The sequence below is a fragment of the Mixophyes fleayi genome, chromosome 12, assembly GCF_038048845.1.
Source record: "Mixophyes fleayi isolate aMixFle1 chromosome 12, aMixFle1.hap1, whole genome shotgun sequence".
NCBI lineage: Eukaryota > Metazoa > Chordata > Amphibia > Anura > Limnodynastidae > Mixophyes > Mixophyes fleayi.
The window spans coordinates 13,256,950-13,279,470 of record NC_134413.1 but is presented as its reverse complement, the minus strand read 5'-3'; the positions used below and the strand labels follow the sequence as shown (position 1 = coordinate 13,279,470).

The following is a 22,521-nucleotide window of genomic DNA, read 5'->3' as shown; positions in this document are numbered from 1 at the left end:
TGGCTGCCAGGATACTTAATTAAAATATAAAAGAACAAAAAAACAACAACAAAAAACATAAAGTGCAGTGCAATAAATTATCAAAAATTGAAAAAAAACAAGTGGGAAATGTCATTATTGTATCTTCTATAAAAGTGAACAAAGCAGATATTAAAGGTAAATTGTCCTTACAATTGTAGTAAATTCACACAATGTGGAATATTCTACTTCAGTGGAGGTATTTGGTGTTATTACATATGTTTTTAATAAAACAACTATATATTTTAGACCATATTCTATTCTGTTAAAATGTCTAATTTCCTTAAAGACTTTTTTTAAACCATGCATTAATAGGGAAATATATGTATTTGTAGTTGTTTTCTACTCCCATCAGACTTTTTCTAATATAGCATTACTGATTCAGCAAGAAAAATAAAAAATGGTTGAAAGGGACTAAATTACGTGTCTTCTATGAATCTAACACTTTATTTTGCCATTAAATAAATAGCTCCCACATTTACTCATTAGCATCAAAAGGCAAATGTGGCAGAAAAATGTCAATATAACAATTTATTTAAAATATGAATTAAAAAGAAAGGCAATATTAATGGCAAGGAGATATCATAGCTATCTTCTGCATTAGGCTAAGTTTCACTTTTTACTGCAGTTCACATAATTTTCAATGGGGACTAAACTCTTTAACGAGCTCCGAAAAGCTTTTTGGAGCTTGAGCCTGTTGGCTAACGCCACCTGAAGATGCCACTAACCATTTTACCCTATGGGGTGAGCACAGTGATAGAGGGATCTTCGCAGGAAAGCAACTTTGTAATAACCGGAGGGGATGGACAGATTACCGTAGCCTGCTATCAGATGTGCTGTCCCAAGATGATTTTTTAATAAATTGATTTTTTGTGATGACAGATGATATTTTACGGTGGACAACCTTGTTAATTAATAAATAGGCCTATATGTCTTATGAAAAATAAAACAAAATACTGCCACCTTAACCCACTGCCATCAACTATATATACTTTATTATATATTGCAGTACTAATATTTCTGGACTGCAGGAACAGTGAACGTATTTATATATTGCAGTACTAATATTTCTGGACTGCAGGAACAGTGAACGTATTTATATATTGCAGTACTAATATTTCTGGACTGCAGGAACAGTGAACGTATTTATATATTGCAGTACTAATATTTCTGGACTGCAGGAACAGTGAACGTAGTTAAATATTGCAGTACCAATATTTCTGGACTGCAGGAATAGTGAACGTATTTATATATTGCAGTACTAATATTTCTGGACTGCAGGAACAGTGAACGTATTTATATATTGCAATACTAATATTTCTGGACTGCAGGAACAGTGAACGTATTTATATATTGCAGTACTAATATTTCTGGACTGCAGGAACAGTGAACGTATTTATATATTGCAGTACTAATATTTCTGGACTGCAGGAACAGTGAACGTAGTTAAATATTGCAGTACCAATATTTCTGGACTGCAGGAATAGTGAACGTATTTATATATTGCAGTACTAATATTTCTGGACTGCAGGAACAGTGAACGTATTTATATATTGCAATACTAATATTTCTGGACTGCAGGAACAGTGAACGTATTTATATATGGCAGTAGAAATTTTTTTAGACTTTTTTTATAATTTTTTTTATATTTTTTTTAAATTATTTTTGTATAATTTTTTTATATTTTTATTCTTATTTTTTAATCTTTTTAAAATAATTTTAAAATAACAATGGACTTAGCAGAACAGAGTACAGGACACAGCACCACTGGACTTAGCAGGACAGAGCACAGGACACAGCACCACTGGACTCAGCAGGACAGAGCACAGGACAAAGTAACCACTGGATTCAGCAGGACAGAGTGACAGGACACAGACAGCACCACTAAAAAATCCAACCTCCCTCTTCCCTGATCTGAGCCCGACTGAAGATGTCGGCGGCAAGTGGGGAACTTATACAATCCGAGTCTCGCGAAAATCCGACGGCGGGATTTGGAGTCTCAGCCTCGCTTTCACTGATTCTCCCCGCCGGAAATACCCGAACAGTGCTCGGATCGCCGTCGGATCCGCACTGTTCGGGTGGGCTCGGATTGAGATAATCCGAGCCCGCTCATCTCTACTGCAAACAGGCAGAGCCCAAATGAGAGTCCCTGAGTAACTTTCAGGACTCAGACAAATGATGGCAGCCTCATGTTCTTTGAGGGCCAAATTTAAAAAGGGCAGCACAGAGTAAAGAGGGAGGACACTCTGCACTCCCCCCTCCTCCTTGAGTCTCTTGTGTGTGCCAGCCTGGGAATCCCAGATGAAGGAGAGGGGGCACACTGTATACCCTCATCCATTGTTATGCAACGTGGCCTCCCTGCATTGTGCAGAAAAGGCCACGTAACTTTAACAATGTAGAGAATAAGCTCGTGAGCCGACACCTGGGGTCCACAGATGAAGCCTTACCTGTTGCCAACCACTGACTTGGACAATCATAAGAAAATAAATTCCCACTAACTAACTAACCTACCCAAGCCTGATAATAAGTGACAGGGAGGCCTACCTTCCTGACTAATGTGTGGGTCTCCACAATCCCGGAATACATACTCAGGATTAATGTTCTACTGGGACAGACTGCAGAGACAGAGTCAGGAAAATGCATTTTTTTCCCACAAATCCATATAAATTGAGACAAATTGGACCTCCATGGCAGACACTTCCTGGTTTCTTAAATAAGGGAAGAGAGTATCTCCAATCTTGATGCAGAGAGAGGTCAGATACCCCATCCAGGATGAGACTCCATAAAATAAACTCTTTTAAAGGGTAGATTTCTTTTTGAGGTAAGGTAACTTGTGGTAACATCCCCCTATAGCATTGTTACATCAACAAGTTGATTTTTATCTAGAACTATCTTAGCAACTTTTGCAATGTCTTAATTATAATAAGTTTAATTCACATTGACTACTGAAAAATAAAATATATGGGTTTTTTTAAATTTGGAATTTTACCATAAGGGGACAACATTAATAACATGACACATTTTAAAATGGTTGAAGCTACTCATTTTTTTTAATGCTACTTATGGACCAGGAACATTACACATTGTCAACTTATACGCCTTTAAAAGAATTACATAGGCAACTCCATTTTACAAAAAAGGAAATATATAAATAAAAAAATGGATCCCTTCAGTCACGAGCTGCGGTGGGACCTGTAGTGCCATGTAAAATACTTTTAACAACACACTCACCTTGAAAAAGAAATCTTTATTTAAATAAATACCCCCCCCGATCTCTCATTCACCAATTTATTATTTACCTAATTCCACAAGGTTGGATTTCTTGCAGGACTGAATCCAAAGGGAAGAAAAAAACTTATGGACGACACTGAACAGATCCGTGTGGAGCCCTTAGATGACTGACACGCCACGTGGTGTCTAGTCACAACATTAGAGGAAAAGCCAGGGGCACTAACAGTCAAAAGTATTTAAATGGGATAAAAGAAATTGGGGGGAGGGACACTGGTAGTTGGGATACGCTGCTGTCTAAACGAAAAAGCACCATAATTCTCCAACTTTTATCCCAAAATATTAAAAAAAAGAGACAGAGCCAAAATCAATTCCCAAACTACTGTGTATTATCCAAATATATACTTGTGGATGAAATTGTAATGTGCTCACACGAAATACATAAAGTAATCTGTTGATGGCAGAATCACATGAATGAATGCAACTTGGAGTTAGATTATCTAAAAATCTATTCTAACCCCATATAAAAACATATCGATCACAATAATTACTGTAATAGCGCTCAATTTTTTATAAAACACTGGTTATACTCTCAGAGCAAAAACACTGGGAGGAGACAGAGACAAGCATCTATTTTACGTCTACATAAGATGATCGGTGTGCATAGGACAAACAGCAAGGAAAAGCCTTGCAGAGCTAGATAACCTATCATGTGACAGGATATTGTGTTATGAGCCAAGGAGGATGCAAACAAAGGAAGACATTAGCAAAATATACTTGTTCTGTTGACAGAGTTTGTGGAGACACATCACAGTCTTCCTTTGCTTTGGATCCTCTAAATATTGCCAGCAACTTTCCATTCTTGGCTAGAACAAATGTTCCTTATTTATTGTACTTTTATTGGGACTTGAGGTTTTAAAATTTAAATGATAGCAGCTGAGATGTGTGAGAAGCAATCTGATTAATGCCAGGCTAAGGCTGGGTACATACTACAGGGTTTTCAGATGAATATGGGCCAATCACACGATAAACAACAATTCGGCCCGATATCGCGTTAGTGTGTACGCTCCAATGATCAACCATTATTGTTCCAAAGCACATTGTATCGTTTCATTTGACTTTTAAACCAGACTAAAAATGTCGCTCAACGATGGAACGATGTTGTTCCAATTCTGCAGTGTGTATGCACTCAGGACCGGCAGTGTCCATAGATCTCTATGGAGTGTGCAGAGTCACCATCTTCTCAGCCGATGGTTATGACAGATGAAGAGCACAGATCTAAAGGTAAATCCTGTAAAATGTGTTTATTGTGTGCACATGAATCGGCTGCTGATCGGGACTTTTTTGTTTCTGTAATCGTTCATAAAATCGTTAAGGATATTGCATTGGGAGAAATTTTGTATAGTGTGTACCCAGCCTTACTCATAGAAAGTCAATGCCTCTAGAGTCTAGACTATATCTACTTGCAGATTGCAAATGGAGCATTTTGCCATTTAAACATATAACATGTGACTTATACTAGCCATGTACATAACGGTGTCAATATTAACATAGGTTTGCACCAGAAATATATCACAACATTAGAATACTGTACATAATGATAAAAGTATAAAACACATGTACAGTATTAAAGCACATTGGACCGCTGGATAACATGAACGCTAGTAGCGCTCAATAGTTCTGAGCTTAGAGGCACCACTTTAACAAAAGTCCAGCGGTAGCGGAGGGGCGGGTCCTGGACTTTAAAAGTCCAATAGTCTGATCCTTGGTTTCATCACACTAAGTATCACTTGCGTTTGTTAAGTTGTTGTATTTATGTTTATAAGCAACAGGTATTCAGAATAAGATAAATATAAAGTAATAAAGACAACCAATAATACAAGAAAATGAAATATAGCACTTTATTCTGAGGACAAAAGTGTGTTAGACCCTTATAAACCTATTTCTCTGGATTCATGATTTTTGCTATGAAGACAAGGCAGCTAGAGTTTTTGTCTACCATAATAAACAGGAAAGGCCGATTAAATACAGCAGTTGGCGGGGGATTCGTTGCCACAGTCCCAGTCCTGGTGGCACCGGGAGCCTCTCTCCCCTTCTCACCCATATTCAGCACGGCTTTATGTACAGCCTAAAGTGGTCAAAAGAAATACAATTTTACATCTAAAATATTTAACATATATGAACTGAAAAACCAATTTATAACATCTTCATATTCGAGAATGAATTGAGATACTGAAACTGTGTGCAAAGGAGAAGTAGTGGCTTAGTGGTTAAGTGTTCTGACTGCTAATCATATTAAAGTGCTTCTACAAGACAATGGTCACATCCCAATGTTGGAGTCTTCTTACTGATGACTGCTTCTTCCCTCCCAACCACCAAGGTAAGAGGATGGGGTGGGGTGGCTCAGCACCCAAGAAGGAGGATACACACAATGGAGCAGTGGGCACCTAGGGCGCCCATGGAACTTTGGCTGGCCCTGACAGCAGTGACATTGGTTTGAACGTTTTTCCTGCTCTCTCTCTGCTACTTGAATTGTGTTGGTAGAGAAGACCGGTAATATACCAGCGGGATATCTACATCACAAAGTAGAAAGATAATTGATCAGGGCTTAGCATAGTGAGAATGGTTTGTACTCTGTCCAGTCTGGGCAGGTTAAAAGGCAGGGGGCTTTAACCAGTTAGAAGACACACTAACGGTCAAGGGTTAGAGCAGTGGGAGTAGTATGTGTTTTGTTCTCCCTCCCCCTTGTGTGACGTGACTGTGCTAAACCATGAAACCAGAGGAAGAGCCATGATTTGGTGTAACGGCATTTTCCTTCTTACGTCATACTCAGATGCCGCCTCATCAGAGTTTCTGCTCCTATGAAGTGGAGCTCTGAGTAAGAACCAGACAGGCACAGTGCAGATAAGTATTGTCCACAGCTGTGTATGCTCCTGGGAAATTGCAAGACTAAAATAATTGCAGATGCAGCCTGCTCTAGTGAAAACCAGGAGCTGGCTTGACGGAGCAGGATAGTGAGCATGGGGTCCAACTCTTAAAGGGGAAACTGGGCCCAGGCTAGACAGACGGAACTATTTCACTATATTAACAGGGCAACCAGCAACATGGGATCCCCATAGAAACAATAAACTTAAAAATAACATAACAGATGATACTAATTTCTCTGCTTTGATTCTCGCCATTGAATAACCATGAACTGGATTGCCTAGGACTATACTTAGCAGCTCTTTCAATCACAAAGCAGTTTTCAACAATAGTGGACTGTCTGATTTGATCAAACATCAATTTAGAATAACTGAATTGTTACTTATGTGGGGAAAATTGGACAATGATGCAAAGTTCCATTCCTGTCAATGGCCCATTCATTTTAATTGACTATTCAGTTCAGTGGAGTTTTTACGTCTACTGTACAATTGCATTGTAGGGTCATTCCACATCAGATCACCCAAAAAAACATGAAATGTCCACCTACCATCTCAGATTTTTTTGAAATTTTTTTAGTTAAGATGCTCGAATAATGAATTTGAGCATCAAATTCATTTTTTTTTCTCCTATATGAAAGAGAGTACCTGGCTGATTTTTTTTGTGGTAGTAATGTATACCTTTTTTAAACACCCCTCCAAAAAATGGGATGCCTAATATCAATTGAACCTAGCGTTTTTAACTATATTCGGAAAACTTGCGTTATTGCCGTAACGCAAAACATGAGGCAGATAAAGTAATTTGGTTAGGATTTTTGGATTCGAGAGGAAGAGTTACCTCAGGGATCCAAACTTTGTGTCGATTCCTTAATAAAAACCCATAATAATTCAAATATATTTGGCCGAAATAGTTGTTTTGACATCCTCTCTTAACTATAAAATGTTTGTAGAAATCTGAGATGGGTGGTGGACAGCCCTGGTTTAACTGACATGGAAATGACCCTGTACTGAATAGACCGCTGACATGAATGGGAATGATACAGCGCAACAATGCTGTAACTGCTCTTGCTAACCTCTAAAGGTTAGCACGAGTAAAAAGGGATAATAGATAATAGTAATAGTAATAGATAGTAGTACATAATAGACTCCCACATAAGTGAATGGCCAATTTCAAGTGTGGGGACTCGTTTTAAACACACTAAAATGGATCAAGTAGCACCCTTAAAACCACAGATCGACGCAAATACACTGACACCGATGTAAGCATGAATGCAAATGGATATAGGCATATTGAGTAGAATGGATTTTACTTTCGGCATGCGGTGGCATTCGTTGAATTGTGGTAAAAACGTTCGGCGTGGCATTTTAAGGCCAGTGAGTATAATCTGTAAGCAGGTTCCATATATAAAACACATTTTTACTTCAAGCAAGTTCCAGGTACAAAATGCTTGATAAGAACATAAACTATAATGTTTGAGAAATAATTTAATGCTTCACTATGTAGTATTCTTACATTATGGTGGCACTACCACAGTTGAGATCTACAGCAAATACTATGCACATTTTGTCATAGTAAAACTTCCCAGGTACATAAGACAATATAAGACAATCTATTAAAATGTTCAAAATATTAAAAAAATTCAACCAAAAGTAATTCTCACCTTCGACACCCTCAGAGACGCTCCGGTAATCCCAGAGAGATCAGCACGGTCAGAGAAAACATCCTTGATGCCCATTTGACATAAATCTTTCTTGAGGTCACGTGTGGTAGACACTGAAATTTTGGGGATTGATAAAATTATCCGCCTGTGTAAAAAAGAATAAACAAAATAAGTGTAACAAAATCATTGGGGTTTCCAGATTTTAAATCCTGACATTGTTATTTATCATTTCAAATCTTTAAATCAGTGCTGTCACCATATATTGGTCATGGGAATGCAGTCTACTTATTCCTAAAGACCCAGTGGCATATATAAGACAGTGAGGACCCCTTAACGTTGTTACCTCGCAAAATGTATCAATGAACTACACTGTAGCAGTGTAGTTCATTGAGGTAATACTCCACGTGGGATATAACCACTGCCAACCAAAATAGTGGCTTTTTGGGGGTTTCCAATTCTCTTAGCAAATTCTGCCCCATGCTGAGCAGTCTAGGGCTGAGTGACATTATGACAGGGAGACCCCATGTTACCATACTCCCGCAATTGCAGCTATCAGCTCAGGCTATAAGTGCTGGGAGCACTTGAGGGGGGAAGGGGGCTCTGCTCTTAATTTTTTTTTATTTCATTCTTTTTTTATGCTAAGACCACATTAATCATCATCATGTTGATTTGAATTGCATTTGCAAATAAATATTCAAAAACAAGTAAGAAACTAGATTCCATAAGATATTAAACTGCAAATACATATTTTTGTCATAATTCTTAAATTTTTCAGCAGCACCTTCTTCATATAGATTGACTTGAGCATTTCTACTGTTATTACTGGTAAGCCTCGATTTCTGCTAAACTGCATGTGCTTGTAGAGCAAGGGGCTGGCTTTTACAGATGTGTACAGGTGTGCACTGACCAATAAAAAGACCTTTAGGGGGGTATTCAATTGTTGCCGTTAACACTCTCAAACGAGCGCTCTAAAAATATTAGCGTTAATACGGTAATTACCCGCCAAATTTCATCTCGCAGTGAAATTCAGCGAGTAAACTACCGTATTAACGGTATTTACGCGCATATTACCGTATAAACTGTAATATTTTTCGAGCGCTCGTTTTTTTTGGTTTTAGCGCGTTAAAAGCAACAATTGAATACCCCCCTTAGGATGTAAGCTCATTTGAGCAGGACACTCTTCCTTTTGTTCTCCATACCTGTTCTTCTGCTCCGTCTTCACTGCATTAGCCTGCCTGGAGTCTCTGAAGTTTTGGTATTTTTTGTTTACTGTGAGTAATGTTTCACCTTGTTTAGTCTACTGTTTGTGCTGTGTACGGTGCTGCGGAACTCTTGTGGCGCCTAACAAATAAAGGATAATAATAATAATAATAATAATAATAATAATAAAAAGGAAGTAAAGGGTTGGGGAGCACACATTTGTTGGGATGTTATTTTCTTTGAGAAAGAACAAATGGACACTTTTGCTCAGTAAAATAAAACAACATTTTGTACTGGTGCAAAATGCAGCTAGCAGATATCAGGTTTTGGGACCTGTGCACTCACAGCCACAAACCCTCTTTTAGGATTAGCCTAATATGCCGGGAATGAAGACTGGCGGCAAATGTCAGTTTACCAATTTGAACCATCAAATCAGAGCAAATGAACCACGATTCCTAATTCAGAGCTATTCACAAATTTTTAGTCTAAACTCGTGTGAATGGTCACAAATAGAATTTCCAGGGCTTCATATATCTCTAGGGCAGGGGGTTTCTGGGTCTCCAGAAACCCCTCCCCTCCGCGGCGGTGCTGTATTGTATACAGCACCGTCGCGGACGCTTCTTTGACAGTGCCGCAGCTGCTGTATAGTACAACTGCCGAAACTGAGCTTTTGTGCATGCGCGGGCGCATGTGCAGCAGCTCTCTCGCTATTTTTTTCTTGCTTTTTTTGGGGGGTGGGGAGGGGGAAACCCCCCCTTAAAAATCTTGCGGGCGCCCCTGTAGGGGTGAGCGCCTGTGCAGGACTTGGTGAAGTATGCATGCTTTATTAAATTAGTCAAGATATTAGTCAAGGAGGTAATAATGGGGCTCTTATTAATTGTCAGTGGTTATATATCTAACTCTTCCTTTACATGTCCTGATACATATGAAGTATCTTACATTGGCTTCATCAGTTTGGTCCATGTCTGTAGTGATACATTCTGTAGAGCATTTTCCACATCGTGCAGTTTCCCAGCATCCGGTAATATAAAGATTGCAGAGGTGTTTCCTTTATATGGGACATCGACCACCACACATCCTGACTCTGGTACAAAAGCCACACGGTACTCTCCTTCCCTGGTCATCATTGGCACTTTTACAATAGTGTTCTCATCCACGTGAAAGTCTTCCTCCCTCGTGAAGTTCTTATTGAAAGCATTCTCCCATGTACCTAAAATACATTCAGTCACCAAAACATATGTTACCTCTGAGCATTTAAGTACAGAAATACAAGTTACTGCAACGTCTCTCACACTCTCCAGTACCAACTGGGATGGACTAAGTAGTAGACAGTTTCCAAACTAAGTCCAAGGGGTATATTTACTAAACTGCAGGTTTGAAAAAGTGGAGATGTTGTGTGACAGGATGGACCGCCTATGCCACCCTGTCTGTTGTTGCTGGGAACCGGCTGGGTTTACTTTGCCTCCGTTCTCTTTTGTTATCCCAAATGGGCTCTCTAACCGCAGCAGGAGGGGCTTACAAATGCTGCCACCACTGGACTCCTTATCGGCAGCCAGTACCGGGTTTCTTCTGGGTAACTGAGGCTGCCAATGTACCCCATTACTAGTGTACCTAGGCTGGTACCCCTGACCTCTTCCTATGGATCGGGGTTGCTGTACATGGACCCCCCTGTTCTATCACAATGACCAGAGCTGCTGGGTAGCGGCAGAGTGCTGGTATTGGATGCTGGGTCCAAACCTCATCAACAGATGCGAACAGATTAGATTTTGGGTCTAATCTGTAGGTCACAGGGATAGAGAAGTTTCCAAGCAGGTCTATGAAGCAAGTGATGTTTATTTGCTCACACTGGTTGAAGGTATCAGTGCTCAGGTCAGATGATACAAGAAGAACAACATTTAATACAAAACAGAGCCTTTTTTATACACATCTGAGACTAGTCTTAGCAGGAGGTAATCCATCCTTCTGTCCCTTTAACCAATCTGGGGTGATTCATACAGCCTTCACGTGAATCAATCCAGAGATGTGTAACACCTTTAACATTACTGCTAGTGGCGGGGGGAGTATACTTCTCTCCGGTCCATGAGCTGCCAGGGAGAGGGGAGCTCAGCCCACTCTCCTCCACTGGTGCCTGTCTGTCTGAGGCGAGAGATTTATCTTTTAAATCTCCCGCCAAAACTGACTTCCAGGGACTGGGCTCTGGGGTCTGGCTCTGCTCCCTGGCCGAAAATAGTACCAGGGGAGAGCAGCCAGATCCCGTGGCAGCAGTCTCTGCCCTGTCGCTAGTTGAAGCTCTCTGAGCTCCAGCTAGGGACTTAGCTTCCCGGGACCCCCAGGAAGGTCTGCACCTCCCAGAAGTGTTTGATTGCAGGAGGCTAGTGTGGAGGTCCCTCCGGCAGCCACTGAAGCTGACTGCCGGGGGGTGAAGGGGATCCAGGGCTGCCTCTGCAGCCCCAGCGCAGGGTGAGTACTCATTACATTTTTTTTATACATATACACCTCCATATACATTTAAAATACACAGATTTACCTTTAAACCACGTTATCACATCTAAACTGTACATAGTTACATTTCTGGTGCCTCACCCCTTCAGCACTGAGCGCCAGTTCTTTACCAGCGCCGCAGCGCCTCCACATATACATCCACATTCATTTTTATCAGTTACATTTTTACACTCCCCGGTGCCTGCTTATGCCCTCGGTGCCTAGCGCCGGGGCTTTATCCCCTCGGGCCCCGAGTATTAATCCTCCCGGCGCCGGAGACCATTTCAAGATGTCAGCACTCGGGGGACCTGGCCACATGTTGCCTATAGCAACCACTCAGATTCTAGCTGTCATTTTGTAGAATATACTAAAAAAATGATAACTAGAATCTGATCGGTTGCTATAGGCAACATCTCCACTTTTTCAAACCCGCAGTTTAGTAAATATACCCCCAAGTTTTGTTCTGCTCATAACTAATTGTGGCTTACTTTTACTGACTGTGACACAATATAGAGCACTTTTAAAGCGGATGATGTCAAGAAGAAAAAGACACATGAAGGCTAAGGGAATTGACCTGATGAATAAACTTATCATCTCTTTATGATAGAACATAACTTACCACTGAAGTAAATTGTGTTAAGAAGAACTAATTTTGTCTGTTGGTCAAGACTATCCAGCAGGTCCTTGATTAACCCTTTGGTTTTCTTCTCCACGTAACTATTGATTTGATTTTTTGCTTCTTCTGAATTTTGGAAATCTGTAGAAATTGCCTCAAACTGAAAGGACTTTTTAATATCCTCTGAAAACTTCTCAAAAAGTGGTATTTCTTTGTCGACAAATAGAGCATTTACAGTGCTGAGCTGTTGGTCTTTATTATGTCGATTATGAATCTTCAGGAGCTGCTTGAAACCCTTGTGGATGTCTTCGTCTGGGATAACAGAGGTGTTGAAACCAAGTCCTTCCAGGATCTGTGTGTTGGTCTGAGACTTGGCACCCAGAGAAAGCATAGAAAGTGCTGCAGAGATACTTACTGGAGATAAGAATATATTATCATCAGGATGTTCAGCAGCTAGTTGTGAGTAGAGCTTGTATGAAAATTTTTCATTAGATGGTGCTATTTGGAGATAAGGCATTATCTTGCGATGGTCATCATCATGTTCATCATCGTGATGTTCTCCATTGAGATGGCGACCAAAGACCAGATTACAAAACAGAGCTTGGCTCAAAAACCAGAACACAAAGACCTTCATTTCTCTGAAATCTGAAATGAAGAAACCAATCAAATCACATACATTTTCATACATATTTTTCTTATTTGTCATGCATCATTTAGATAGTGGTTTCTAAGAATATAATAATCACAGAAAATAAGAGGAAGCCAAAAAATATATCTCATTTTAGGTGACCTGTATCAATAATGTAATACTTTAGGAAATATGCAGGTTGCATAAAAAAAGAAACACTAGCATATTAAAAAGTTGCTTGTTTATTGTTTTAAACACCCCACTAAGGCTGTATTTAGTGCTGTCCTAGATATTGCGATTGAATACACCTTACGTTAGTAACTAAAGAGATTTTCTCATCTCCAAATAGTTCACTTAGTGGGAATAAAATCCTGGTAAGCGAAATGGGTTACAGACCATCTGTGAAAGCAAATACATTAATGCACATTGTATGTGTGCACAGAGGCAGGCACAACAGCAGCAAGCAGAGGTGAGAACCAAAATTGTAACTAATAATAAAGGCATTATTAAATGTATTGTTCTTGTACCTCCATTTTCTTTGCTTTATCCAGTATGTTTATTTCTGATTTACCTACACTGTAGAACATTTGCCAGAGGCTGCTACGTCTCACTTTCTGCAGCGGTAGTCAGTGAAGAGCAAAGGGTTTTAGTAGGGGGGATGAAAACTTGCTTTTCTCCTAAAAATCACAATCCAGATATAAAGAACTTCTACAAATACGATCCATTGTATATATAGATAATGGTATATATGCATTCTGGAAAGTATAACAATCACACTATAATCAAGTATAGCTATCACTTTAATTATCACTTTAAAGAGAGTCTTTAGTTACCATCTCGGTTTAACAAACAAATATTTTTGTTTTGCAGCAGCAGCAAAATCTGCATTTTAAACTATTTCTCTAAATTTTGCTGCCGTTCAAAACTTGTCCCATGAGATAACGGCCTGATGTCAGACGCACCAGCTAAAAATGGTCTGCCAAATAATTTATACTGGGGCACAATTATGAAAACTGGCGGTTGGGTAATTGCATTAGAAATAATAGTCACTTGCTGATTATTTGTGCAGTTACCTATGCAGGAGTTTTCATAAAAATCCTTCTCTGTAATTTGCAACATGAGCTATTTTTCCTTTAGACAAGCTATAGGCTGCTGTGAAAGTGTTATAGTGGGAATGAATGCATTAAACGGTAACTTGTACGTGCAATGAAAAAAATGTTGAGTATTATTACATTACATAAACCTGCAGAGCAGCGGAGTGCATTCACAATGGATGGAGAGGAGACAAATTTTAAAAAACTGTTTAACAAAATATTTGCCTTATTTCACATTCAGCCGCAAATATTTTTTTCATGTTTCTGCGGAATTTGCCTTTAAGTGTTCTTCGTCCTTTCTATCCATACTGTACAGCCTGACGACCTGATTATCTTTCCCAGCGCTCTTTCTAGACTATATATTTTGTACAATGACAAACATGGTGCAGAGCGTCATTTCACTGAATGTTAAATCAGAACTGGAAGATTGAGGAACAGCCTGTGCTGCCACAAACTAAAAGACTTTTCCATGTTCACTGAATTATTCTCACTATCTCACCAATATCATTGTTATACTATTACTAACCATTAATTATTATATTTATAACTATTGTAAATTTTGTTGTTCATGTTTTCTATATTTGTGGTTTTTCTGTTGGACTACATGGAATTCTTGTCTTATTAAATGATTCCATGGTCATTCCACTGAATGTTAAAATCAGAACTGAAAGATTGAGGAACACAAACTAAAAGACTTTTCCACGTTCACTGAATTATTCTCACTATCTCACCAAAATCATTGTTATACTATTACTATGACGAAATGTAGTATCTGTAATGACGTATTGTTATTTTCTGTTGAATTTATGTATAACACCGTGATTATTTTATGTAACCTTTCAAAGTGTATTTTGTTAACTGACCTGAGTCTGACCAAGGCAAGTGTCAATGGTCTTTTGAAAGTAGCCAGGCCCAGAGACAGATAAGATCTCTGAGTAGTTTGTGTATGCAGAGGAGTTAGACTTAGCCAGGCCGAATGAGCAGAGGTGAAGAACTCAGGTCTTGTGAACATGCCAGGACTCCAGATATCCATAATTTACTTCAAAAGCCCTGTGTCCATCTAACTTAGGTGAAAATAAAATTCCTAAGGTGGGAGGTGAAGAGCCAACAATAAATGGTTTAAAAATCCCTTGTATCAGTAGTACAGTGTTCATTTTCATGAGGGGCTCTATCAAGACTGAAATGTCCCATGCTTTTCAATTGTGTTCCCTCACACATCAGGTTTTAACTAGTAAGTAGTAACTCTGATTTTATTTTCTATTTTATTTTCTGAAACTCATTTGTGTAACATATTGTATGTCTTGTTATTAATTTTTGTAATTAAGCCTTGGAAATATTTTTCAGATTAAATATATTTTAATCTAGCATATTCTCCGTGCTTCTTTGTGAATTTACGAAGCCCAGGGAGGCTCATGCTACATGTGTATGTTATTTAAGTGCGAAACATCAATAAGTGGTTCTGGTGAACTTAAGGACACCATAATAAATCCTTTGTGGTGACAGAAAAAAGTGTATTCATTGCTAAGTGACTAAGTGAAGCTAATCACGGCCGGCTGTTCAGATTGCTGTACCTGGGACAGTTTGGGCGTTCGTGACACTAACCATTAATTAATTATTATTAATATAACTATTGTAAATTTTATTGTTCCATTTTCTATTTTTGTGGTTTTTGTGCTGTACTACTTGGGATTCTTTTCTTATTAAATGATTCCATGGGGTAGATTTACTAAACTGCAGGTTTGAATAAGTGGAGGTGTTGCCTACAGCAACCAATCAGACTCTAGCTGTCATTTTGTAGAATGTACCAAATAAATGATAACTAGAATCTGATCGGTTGTTATAGGAAACATCTCCACTTTTCCTTTTTAGAAGGTTGGATAAATCTACCCCTCTATGTCTTTTTATAATGCAGTGCTGGTGGGTGAAGAGCAGCTCCACTTTTCTGGACCTTGACTATGACAGAAACTACATCTACCATCATGCATTGCCAATAATGGGCAGGTGTACAGAAGCACTATACAGTTTCTGTTATACCCCCTAATCATTTTGTAGAACTAACTACATTTTCAAACCCGCAGATTAGTAAATATACCCCCATGACTTGATCTAGCAATTATTGTGTTAATGGTTATAATCTTTATATATAACAATAACGTAAACATAGTATAAAAGTTATGTTTCATCTGGTTCATGTTATTTACCCTCCCTATGTGCTGATAATTTACTTTTTCACCAGATGATCATGTCTGTGTGTATCACACACAGACATGATCATCATGTCTGACATTTTATGCTGATCCATTTTATGCTGATCCTGCTTCCATGCTGCACGGACGTGCCGTGTGGGATCTCCACTGAGGCTTAACCTAGGCTCCTGATTCTAGTGGTGTAGCCCCAGCATTGCTCCATTTCCCTGCCTCCACTTACCTGCCTCTGCTCACCGCTGCCTCCAGTAGCCTCGCATCCAGCTGAGCTCCCTCCGGCGATCTCCGGTAAATATATTCTACGCCAGCCCCCCGGCTCCGGCCTAGTTGTCTTTCATCCGCTAATCGTTCTCCAGCATCTCTTGGCCTGGCTCTAACCTCTCCCAGAGGGCTCCTTCTACCTGACATTTCCTCACGACCTCATTTCCTCGGGACGGTCTCCTGATGATCTCTGCTGCCTGGTCTCCCGCCTGCCATCTCCTCGGGACACCCGCTGCCTGTCTCCCGCCTGCCATCTCCTCGGGACGGTTTCCTGGTGTCCCCTGCTGCCTGTCTCCCGCCTGCCTTCTCCTCGAGACATCTGCTGCCTGGTCTACAGACGCTTGATCTCCTGCTTCTGGTCTCCCGCAGCACGGACTCCCGCCGCCTGGTCTTCTTCCCTGGACATCTGCTGCGGACTCCCACCTGGACCCTGGGCATCCCCTGCCCTGCGACCCTCAGGAACTCCTGCCTCACTTGTTCCTGATCTGAACCTGCTCCTGGGACTGTCTCCGTGACCCACCGTAACTCCACACCTGTTCCTGCACTCTGGTCCTTCCGGTCTGCTCCCGCGACTACCTGTGGACTACTTTGATCTCTGGACTCCCTGGACTCTCCTGTTCCTCCTGGTATAGGCTCTCTGCAGCCATCCATTACATTTACTACCATGTGTTTTTCATTTTAAAATTTACCTTAAGTTCTTTTAACTTATTTTTCTTCAATTTAATTTTATATTATTGAAGTGTATTTTACCGTATTTTTCATTTTAAAATTTACCTTAGTTCTTTTAACTTATTTTTCTTCAATCTAATTTTATATTATTATAGTGTATTTTACCTTATTTTTCATTTTAAAATTTACCTTAAGTTCTTTTAACTTATTTTATTTCAATTTAATTTTATCTTGTTGTAGTGTATTCTACCTTAATTATATTTGCACTTCAATTAATTTATCTCCATTTTATTTTATCTTTAGTGAGAGGGAGATCTTTAGTGTATTTTACCTTAATTGTATTTGCACTTTAATTAATTTATCTCCATTTTATTTTATCTTTAGTGAGCGGGAGATCTTTAGTGTATTTTACCTTAATTGTATTTGCACTTTAATTAATTTATCTCCATTTTATTTTATTTTTACGGCATTTTAAATTGTGTTTGCCTTTTGCGCCTGCTCCACTTCATTGTTCTCTGCAGTCCTTCCTTTGTTCTTGTCTTACTCTGCTTTGTCAGCCCATATCTAACTTGACCACTCTGGCCCACTTCTGGCCCCCGTTGCTGCCTTCACCTCTGCGCTAATTGCTCTTACCCTCTTCTTGCCCCTTCTCTCATTCCCAGTCCCCCCTGTCTCTCACCATGCCTCCCCACTCCATTCCTATACCAATCCTCTTCTCTAGCCCCTTTCTCTCGCCCAACTCTCACTGCCCCACCCCTCCCCCTCCCCCTCGCACCATCAACCCTGATAATCTCATCCGCATCTCCACTCTTCCCTCCCTCCCTTTCTCTTGTGCCCTCTGGAACTCCAGGTCCATCTGCAACAAACTTTCCTCCATCCATGACCTCTTCATCTCCAACTCTCTTAATCTTCTTGCCATCACTGAAACCTGGCTTGCTTCTTCTGATACCGTTTCACCCGCAGCTCTCTCCTACGGGGGCCTCTCATCCCACCATGACCTCTCTATTGTCGTCAACAACACCACCATCTTCTCTGTCACCCAACTTTGCTGCCTGGGTGTCACCCTCGACTCCTCTCTCTCTTTTGCCCCCCACATTCATTCCCTTCCCCAAGCCTGTCGCTTCCAACTACGCAACATCACTCACATCCGTCCTTTTCTCTCTCAGGATGCCACCAAAACTGTCATCCACGCACTCATCATCTCCCGCCTCGATTATTGTAACCTCTTCCTCACTGGCCTCCCCCACTCCCGCCTCTCCCCCCTCCGCTCTATACTCAATGCGGCCGCAAGAGTCATCTTCCTCTCACACCGCTCCTCCTCTGCCTCCCATCTCTGCCTTGCCTTACAGAATCCTTTTCAAACTCCTCACCACCACTTACAAGGCTCTCTCTAACTCTACTGCCCCTTATATCTCTAACCTCCTCTCCATTCACACTCCTGCCCGCTCCCTGCGCTCGGCCAGCGACCGCCGCCTCTCCTCCACTCTTATCACCTCTTCCCACTCCAGAATCCAAGACTTTTCCCATGCAGCCCCCCTTCTCTGGAACGACCTCCCTCGTTCCATCCGTCTCTCTCCTACTCTGTGCTCCTTCAAACGTGCACTCAAAACTCACCTCTTCCTCAAAGCCTACCAACCATCTACTTAACCCCCATCTTCTCCCTTTAGCTCGTCCTCCCTTCTCTCCTCTTGCCTCAACTGGCTCCTCTTGTGCCTGGTCTGTTTACCCTCCCTTAGGATGTAAGCTCGTATGAGCAGGGCCCCCTCCCCTCCTGTCTCCATACCTGTTCTTCCGCTCCGTCTTTACTGCATATGACTAGCCGGAGTTTCTGAAGTATTGGTACTTTTTGTTCATTGTTCTGTAGGGTTTCACCCTGTATAGTCTACTGTTAGTACTCTGTGCGGCGCTGCGGATACCTTGTGGCGCCTAACAAATAAATGATAATAATAATATCACATCATTATCCTTCAGTAGCTGCCGTGTGTTTTTCACCTGTTTAATTAATTGCCAGCAACACCACATGTTGCGGGGGGGGGGGGGGGGGGGGGATATCAATGGAGGACACTACATTAGTGTCTACAGTCTATTCTGAACACCTCACACCTCACAATATTGTTTTTAGTCCAAAACGTTTCACCGAGGTAGCTTTCTGGACTGCATAGTGCAGTGGTCCCGGTACACAATTTGGTATCGGGGCCACACTACCTCCGCCTTCAAATTGTCTGAATTCCACTGCACAGCTGCCTGCTCCTACATCCTCTGCAGCATATACAGGGTGTAGTTCGAGCGTGTCAATACCTCTTGTTTTTGACGATGACAGGTCATTTTCATTAATTTATGATTTGGCAGCAACAGTCAACGTTGTTTAATATCTGATACGCCTCTATCTGGACTGCATAGTGGAGTGGCCCCGGTACCCAATTTGGTACCGGGGCCACAATACCTCCTCCAACTTTCAAGTGTAGTGTTTATAATTTATAAAAACTACAGTAGTTATAGCACGTCAATAACTCTTGTTTTAGACGACCATGGTACAGAGCATTCATCATTGAGATCCCATCAAGTATGTGAAAGACAGACAGCGTCGAAGTGTTATTTGTTGACTTTGTTAACCAAAAAATTGTCCCTGTTGCAAATATTCGTGCAATGAAGAGTGACTTTTTCATTTAAAGGCTCAAGCTTTCAAGTGTATTGTTTATAACTTATAAACACTACAGTAGTTCAAGCACGTCAATACCTCTTGTTTTTGATTATGACAGGGCATTTTACTTTTGGTTTAATTTGTTGAATTTGTTTTAATTTTGTTTTACTTTGTGCTCATGGCGAACGACTGTTGAATGGTCACATAATGGCAAAAAAAGAGTTGCAAGATGGAATTGTCCTTGGGCCCTCTCACCCACCCTTATGTCGTTGAAATAGGACATGCACACTTTAACAAACCAATCATTTCAGCGACAGGGCCTACCAAACCACTGTGGCTGAAATGATTGGTTTGTTTGGGCCCCCACACCAAAAAGGCTATTCATCTCTCCCTGTACAAACTAAACAGGCTCTACTGAGGCAAGATGTCGTCCTCATCCTCAACCTCTGATTCCTCTCCCCCTACAGTGTGTACTTCCTCCTCCTCACACATTATCAATTCGTCCCCGCTGGACTCCACAACCACAGGTCCCTCTGTACTATCTGGAGGGCAGTGCTGTACTTGATTGAGGAATTGATAATTCATTTTTATGAACATCATTTTTTCAACGTTCTGAGGAAGCAACCTCCTTCGCCGCTCACTGACCAGGTTCCCCGCTGCACTAAAAACTCTTTCCGAGTACACACTGGAGGGGGGACAACTCAGGTAAAATAGAGCCAGTTTGTACAGGGGCTTCCAAACTGTCTTTTTTTCCTGCCAGTAACAATATTGACTGTCTGACATGTCTATTTGGATGGTGTCAGCAAAATAATCCTCCACCATTTTTTTTATTGTGACAGCATCCAATGCAGCAACAGTAGACATGTCTGCAATGGTTGGCAGGTCCTTCAGTCCGGACCAGATGTTATCAGCTTTCCCCCCAGCGGGTCTTTTAGGAAAACTGAGCTTTTTCCTCACAGCCACAGATGTGGAAGAAAATGAGGGTGGAGCTGTTGGCATGTCACGGTCCTCTTCAGAGGACAATCTCCGGACCAGCAGGTCTTTGCACCGCTGCAGACTTGTGTCCGCCGGAAACAGAGAAAAAACATACGCTTTAAACCGAGGATCGAGAACGGTGGCCAGAATGTATTCCTCTGACTTTAAAATAGTGACCACCCTCGGATCCTGGCAAAGCGTACGAAGGGCTTCATCCACAAGAGCTACATGCTTGGTGGAATCGCAATGGTTTACCAGCTCCTCCCTCACTCGCCACACACACTCGGCAAAGCCTTTAAAAATTATATGCGGCACAGGAGAGTACCACTGGACTTATACTGCTGAATCAGTGAACTTTGTAATATAGCAGTACCACTGGAATTATACTGCTGAATCAGTGAACTTTATAATATAGCAGTACCAATGGACTTATACTGCAGAATCAGTGAACTTTGTAATATAGCAGTACCAATGGACTTATACTGCAGAATCAGTGAACTTTGTAATATTGCAGTACCAATGGACTTATACTGCAGGATTGTTTTTGGATATTTTTTTTTAATTTCTTTCTTTTATAATTATTTTTTTTTTATTTATTTTTTTATAGCTTTTTTTAAAAATTTTTTATAACTTGGGAATAATGGGGAAATAACAATGCCCTTAGAAGGACAGAGCACAGGACACAGCACCACTGGACTGAACAGGACACAGCACAGGACCCAGCAGCACCACTGAACTCAGAAGGACAGAGCACAGGACACAGCACCACTGGACTGAGCACAGCACAGCACAGCACAGCACAGAACTGAACAGCACAGCACAACACAGCACGAGATATAGCAGGACAGAGGACCACCTAACACAACCTCCCTCTACCCTGATCAATGCCCGAGTGAAGATGGCAGCGGCTAATTTCCATACCATGTACAATTGAAACATCCAAAATAATTTAAATAACAAAGGAGGTGTCCTTTAATCATAACATTGTTTGATCTGCAGTTTGTACACGCATCGCTTAATACACTTTATAAAAGATTACAATAGCTGCAACTGGGAAAGTTTCTATTAAACATGTAAAATGTTCAGTAATGATTGGACTCTTATACTCACCAATAGCTTCCAGAGACCTCCAGGATCTGTCTGATTTCAGGACCGTCTCTTATAAAGGAAGATTTGTTCCTGCTTTTATGAAATCATAGAGTTATGTAATCTTTAATCAAACAACCTCTGAGCTATTAGTTCAGGAAACTTAAGGTAAGGTAAAGAGTGATGAAGTACGCCCCCCCACGTGTCTCTTCTGCAATATACATGATAATGTTTGCTTAATATATTCTGCAGACAGTGAGAGAATCTTCTGTCCCAACAACTACCCCCATCTATCATCATGTGAGGTTTTTAGGATAGAACAGACTGTCCACTTGTGAAGCTGCTCAGTTGTCTGCCAGGATATTTGATTTAAAAATATAAAAGAACTAAAAAATGTAAAGCTCATAAGAAAACACAGAGGAGATCATTTAAAAAGTACACCTAATGCTCACTATTCAAGAGCGCCAACAAATATAATGTACGCTAGTTCGAAATTGAACTCACAACCTCATGTTAAAAATATAACTACCTTTAGCTTAGTGTGCAGGTTGTACAATGAAGGGTGAGTTAGTGATTATATTACAATGCATTCAAAATACTGCTTATTATCTGTTAGGAACCGCTCTAGCCGGTACAGCACAACCCGGAGTCTGCTCTGCCAGTCAGGTGTTCACTGGAGCCCCTAGTGGTGGGGACAGACTTGGCCGCAGACTAGCAGAGGGTCGTGAAGTGCGTACCGACTAGGGAGAACCCAGGAAAGCGGAGTAAGTCCAGGCAAGGGTCGAGGGCCGGCAGCAGACAGGGAAACCAATACACAATCCGGGGTCAAGGGTCACAG

The 22,521-nt window shown here is 40.8% G+C and overlaps 2 protein-coding genes across 4 annotated transcripts in view; one reads left to right on the top strand and one right to left on the bottom strand.

Annotated features, from left to right (window-relative positions):
* LOC142108183 (alpha-1-antiproteinase F-like) overlaps nt 1-22,521 on the top strand; it is a 62,558-nt gene that overhangs the window by 23,356 nt on the left and 16,681 nt on the right. The window lies entirely within an intron of this gene.
* On the bottom strand, nt 5,134-21,809 carry LOC142108438 (alpha-1-antitrypsin-like). 2 transcript variants are annotated; one of them, XM_075192074.1, is made up of 5 exons: nt 21,708-21,809; nt 12,129-12,763; nt 9,968-10,238; nt 7,829-7,973; nt 5,134-5,374 (listed from the first exon to the last, which is right to left on the bottom strand). In XM_075192074.1, exons 2-5 carry the CDS (start codon nt 12,757-12,759, stop codon nt 5,186-5,188), a joined length of 1,236 nt encoding a protein of 411 aa, XP_075048175.1. In that variant the 5' UTR covers nt 12,760-12,763; nt 21,708-21,809; the 3' UTR covers nt 5,134-5,185. The 2 variants fall into 2 exon arrangements, with proteins under 2 accessions (XP_075048175.1, XP_075048176.1); XM_075192075.1 differs by having other exon boundaries at nt 12,129-12,770; nt 21,708-21,791.

Coding starts and splice junctions, on each gene's coding strand:
- LOC142108438 (XM_075192074.1), bottom strand. CDS start 12,759: ATGAAGGTCTTTGTGTTCTGGTTTTTGAGCCAAGCTCTGTTTTGTAAT. Junction 10,239..12,128: donor TAACACAATTTACTTCAGTG/GTAAGTTATGTT, acceptor AATGTATTTTAG/GTACATGGGAGAATGCTTTC. Junction 7,974..9,967: donor ACCAAACTGATGAAGCCAAT/GTAAGATACTTC, acceptor TTTTTTACACAG/GCGGATAATTTTATCAATCC.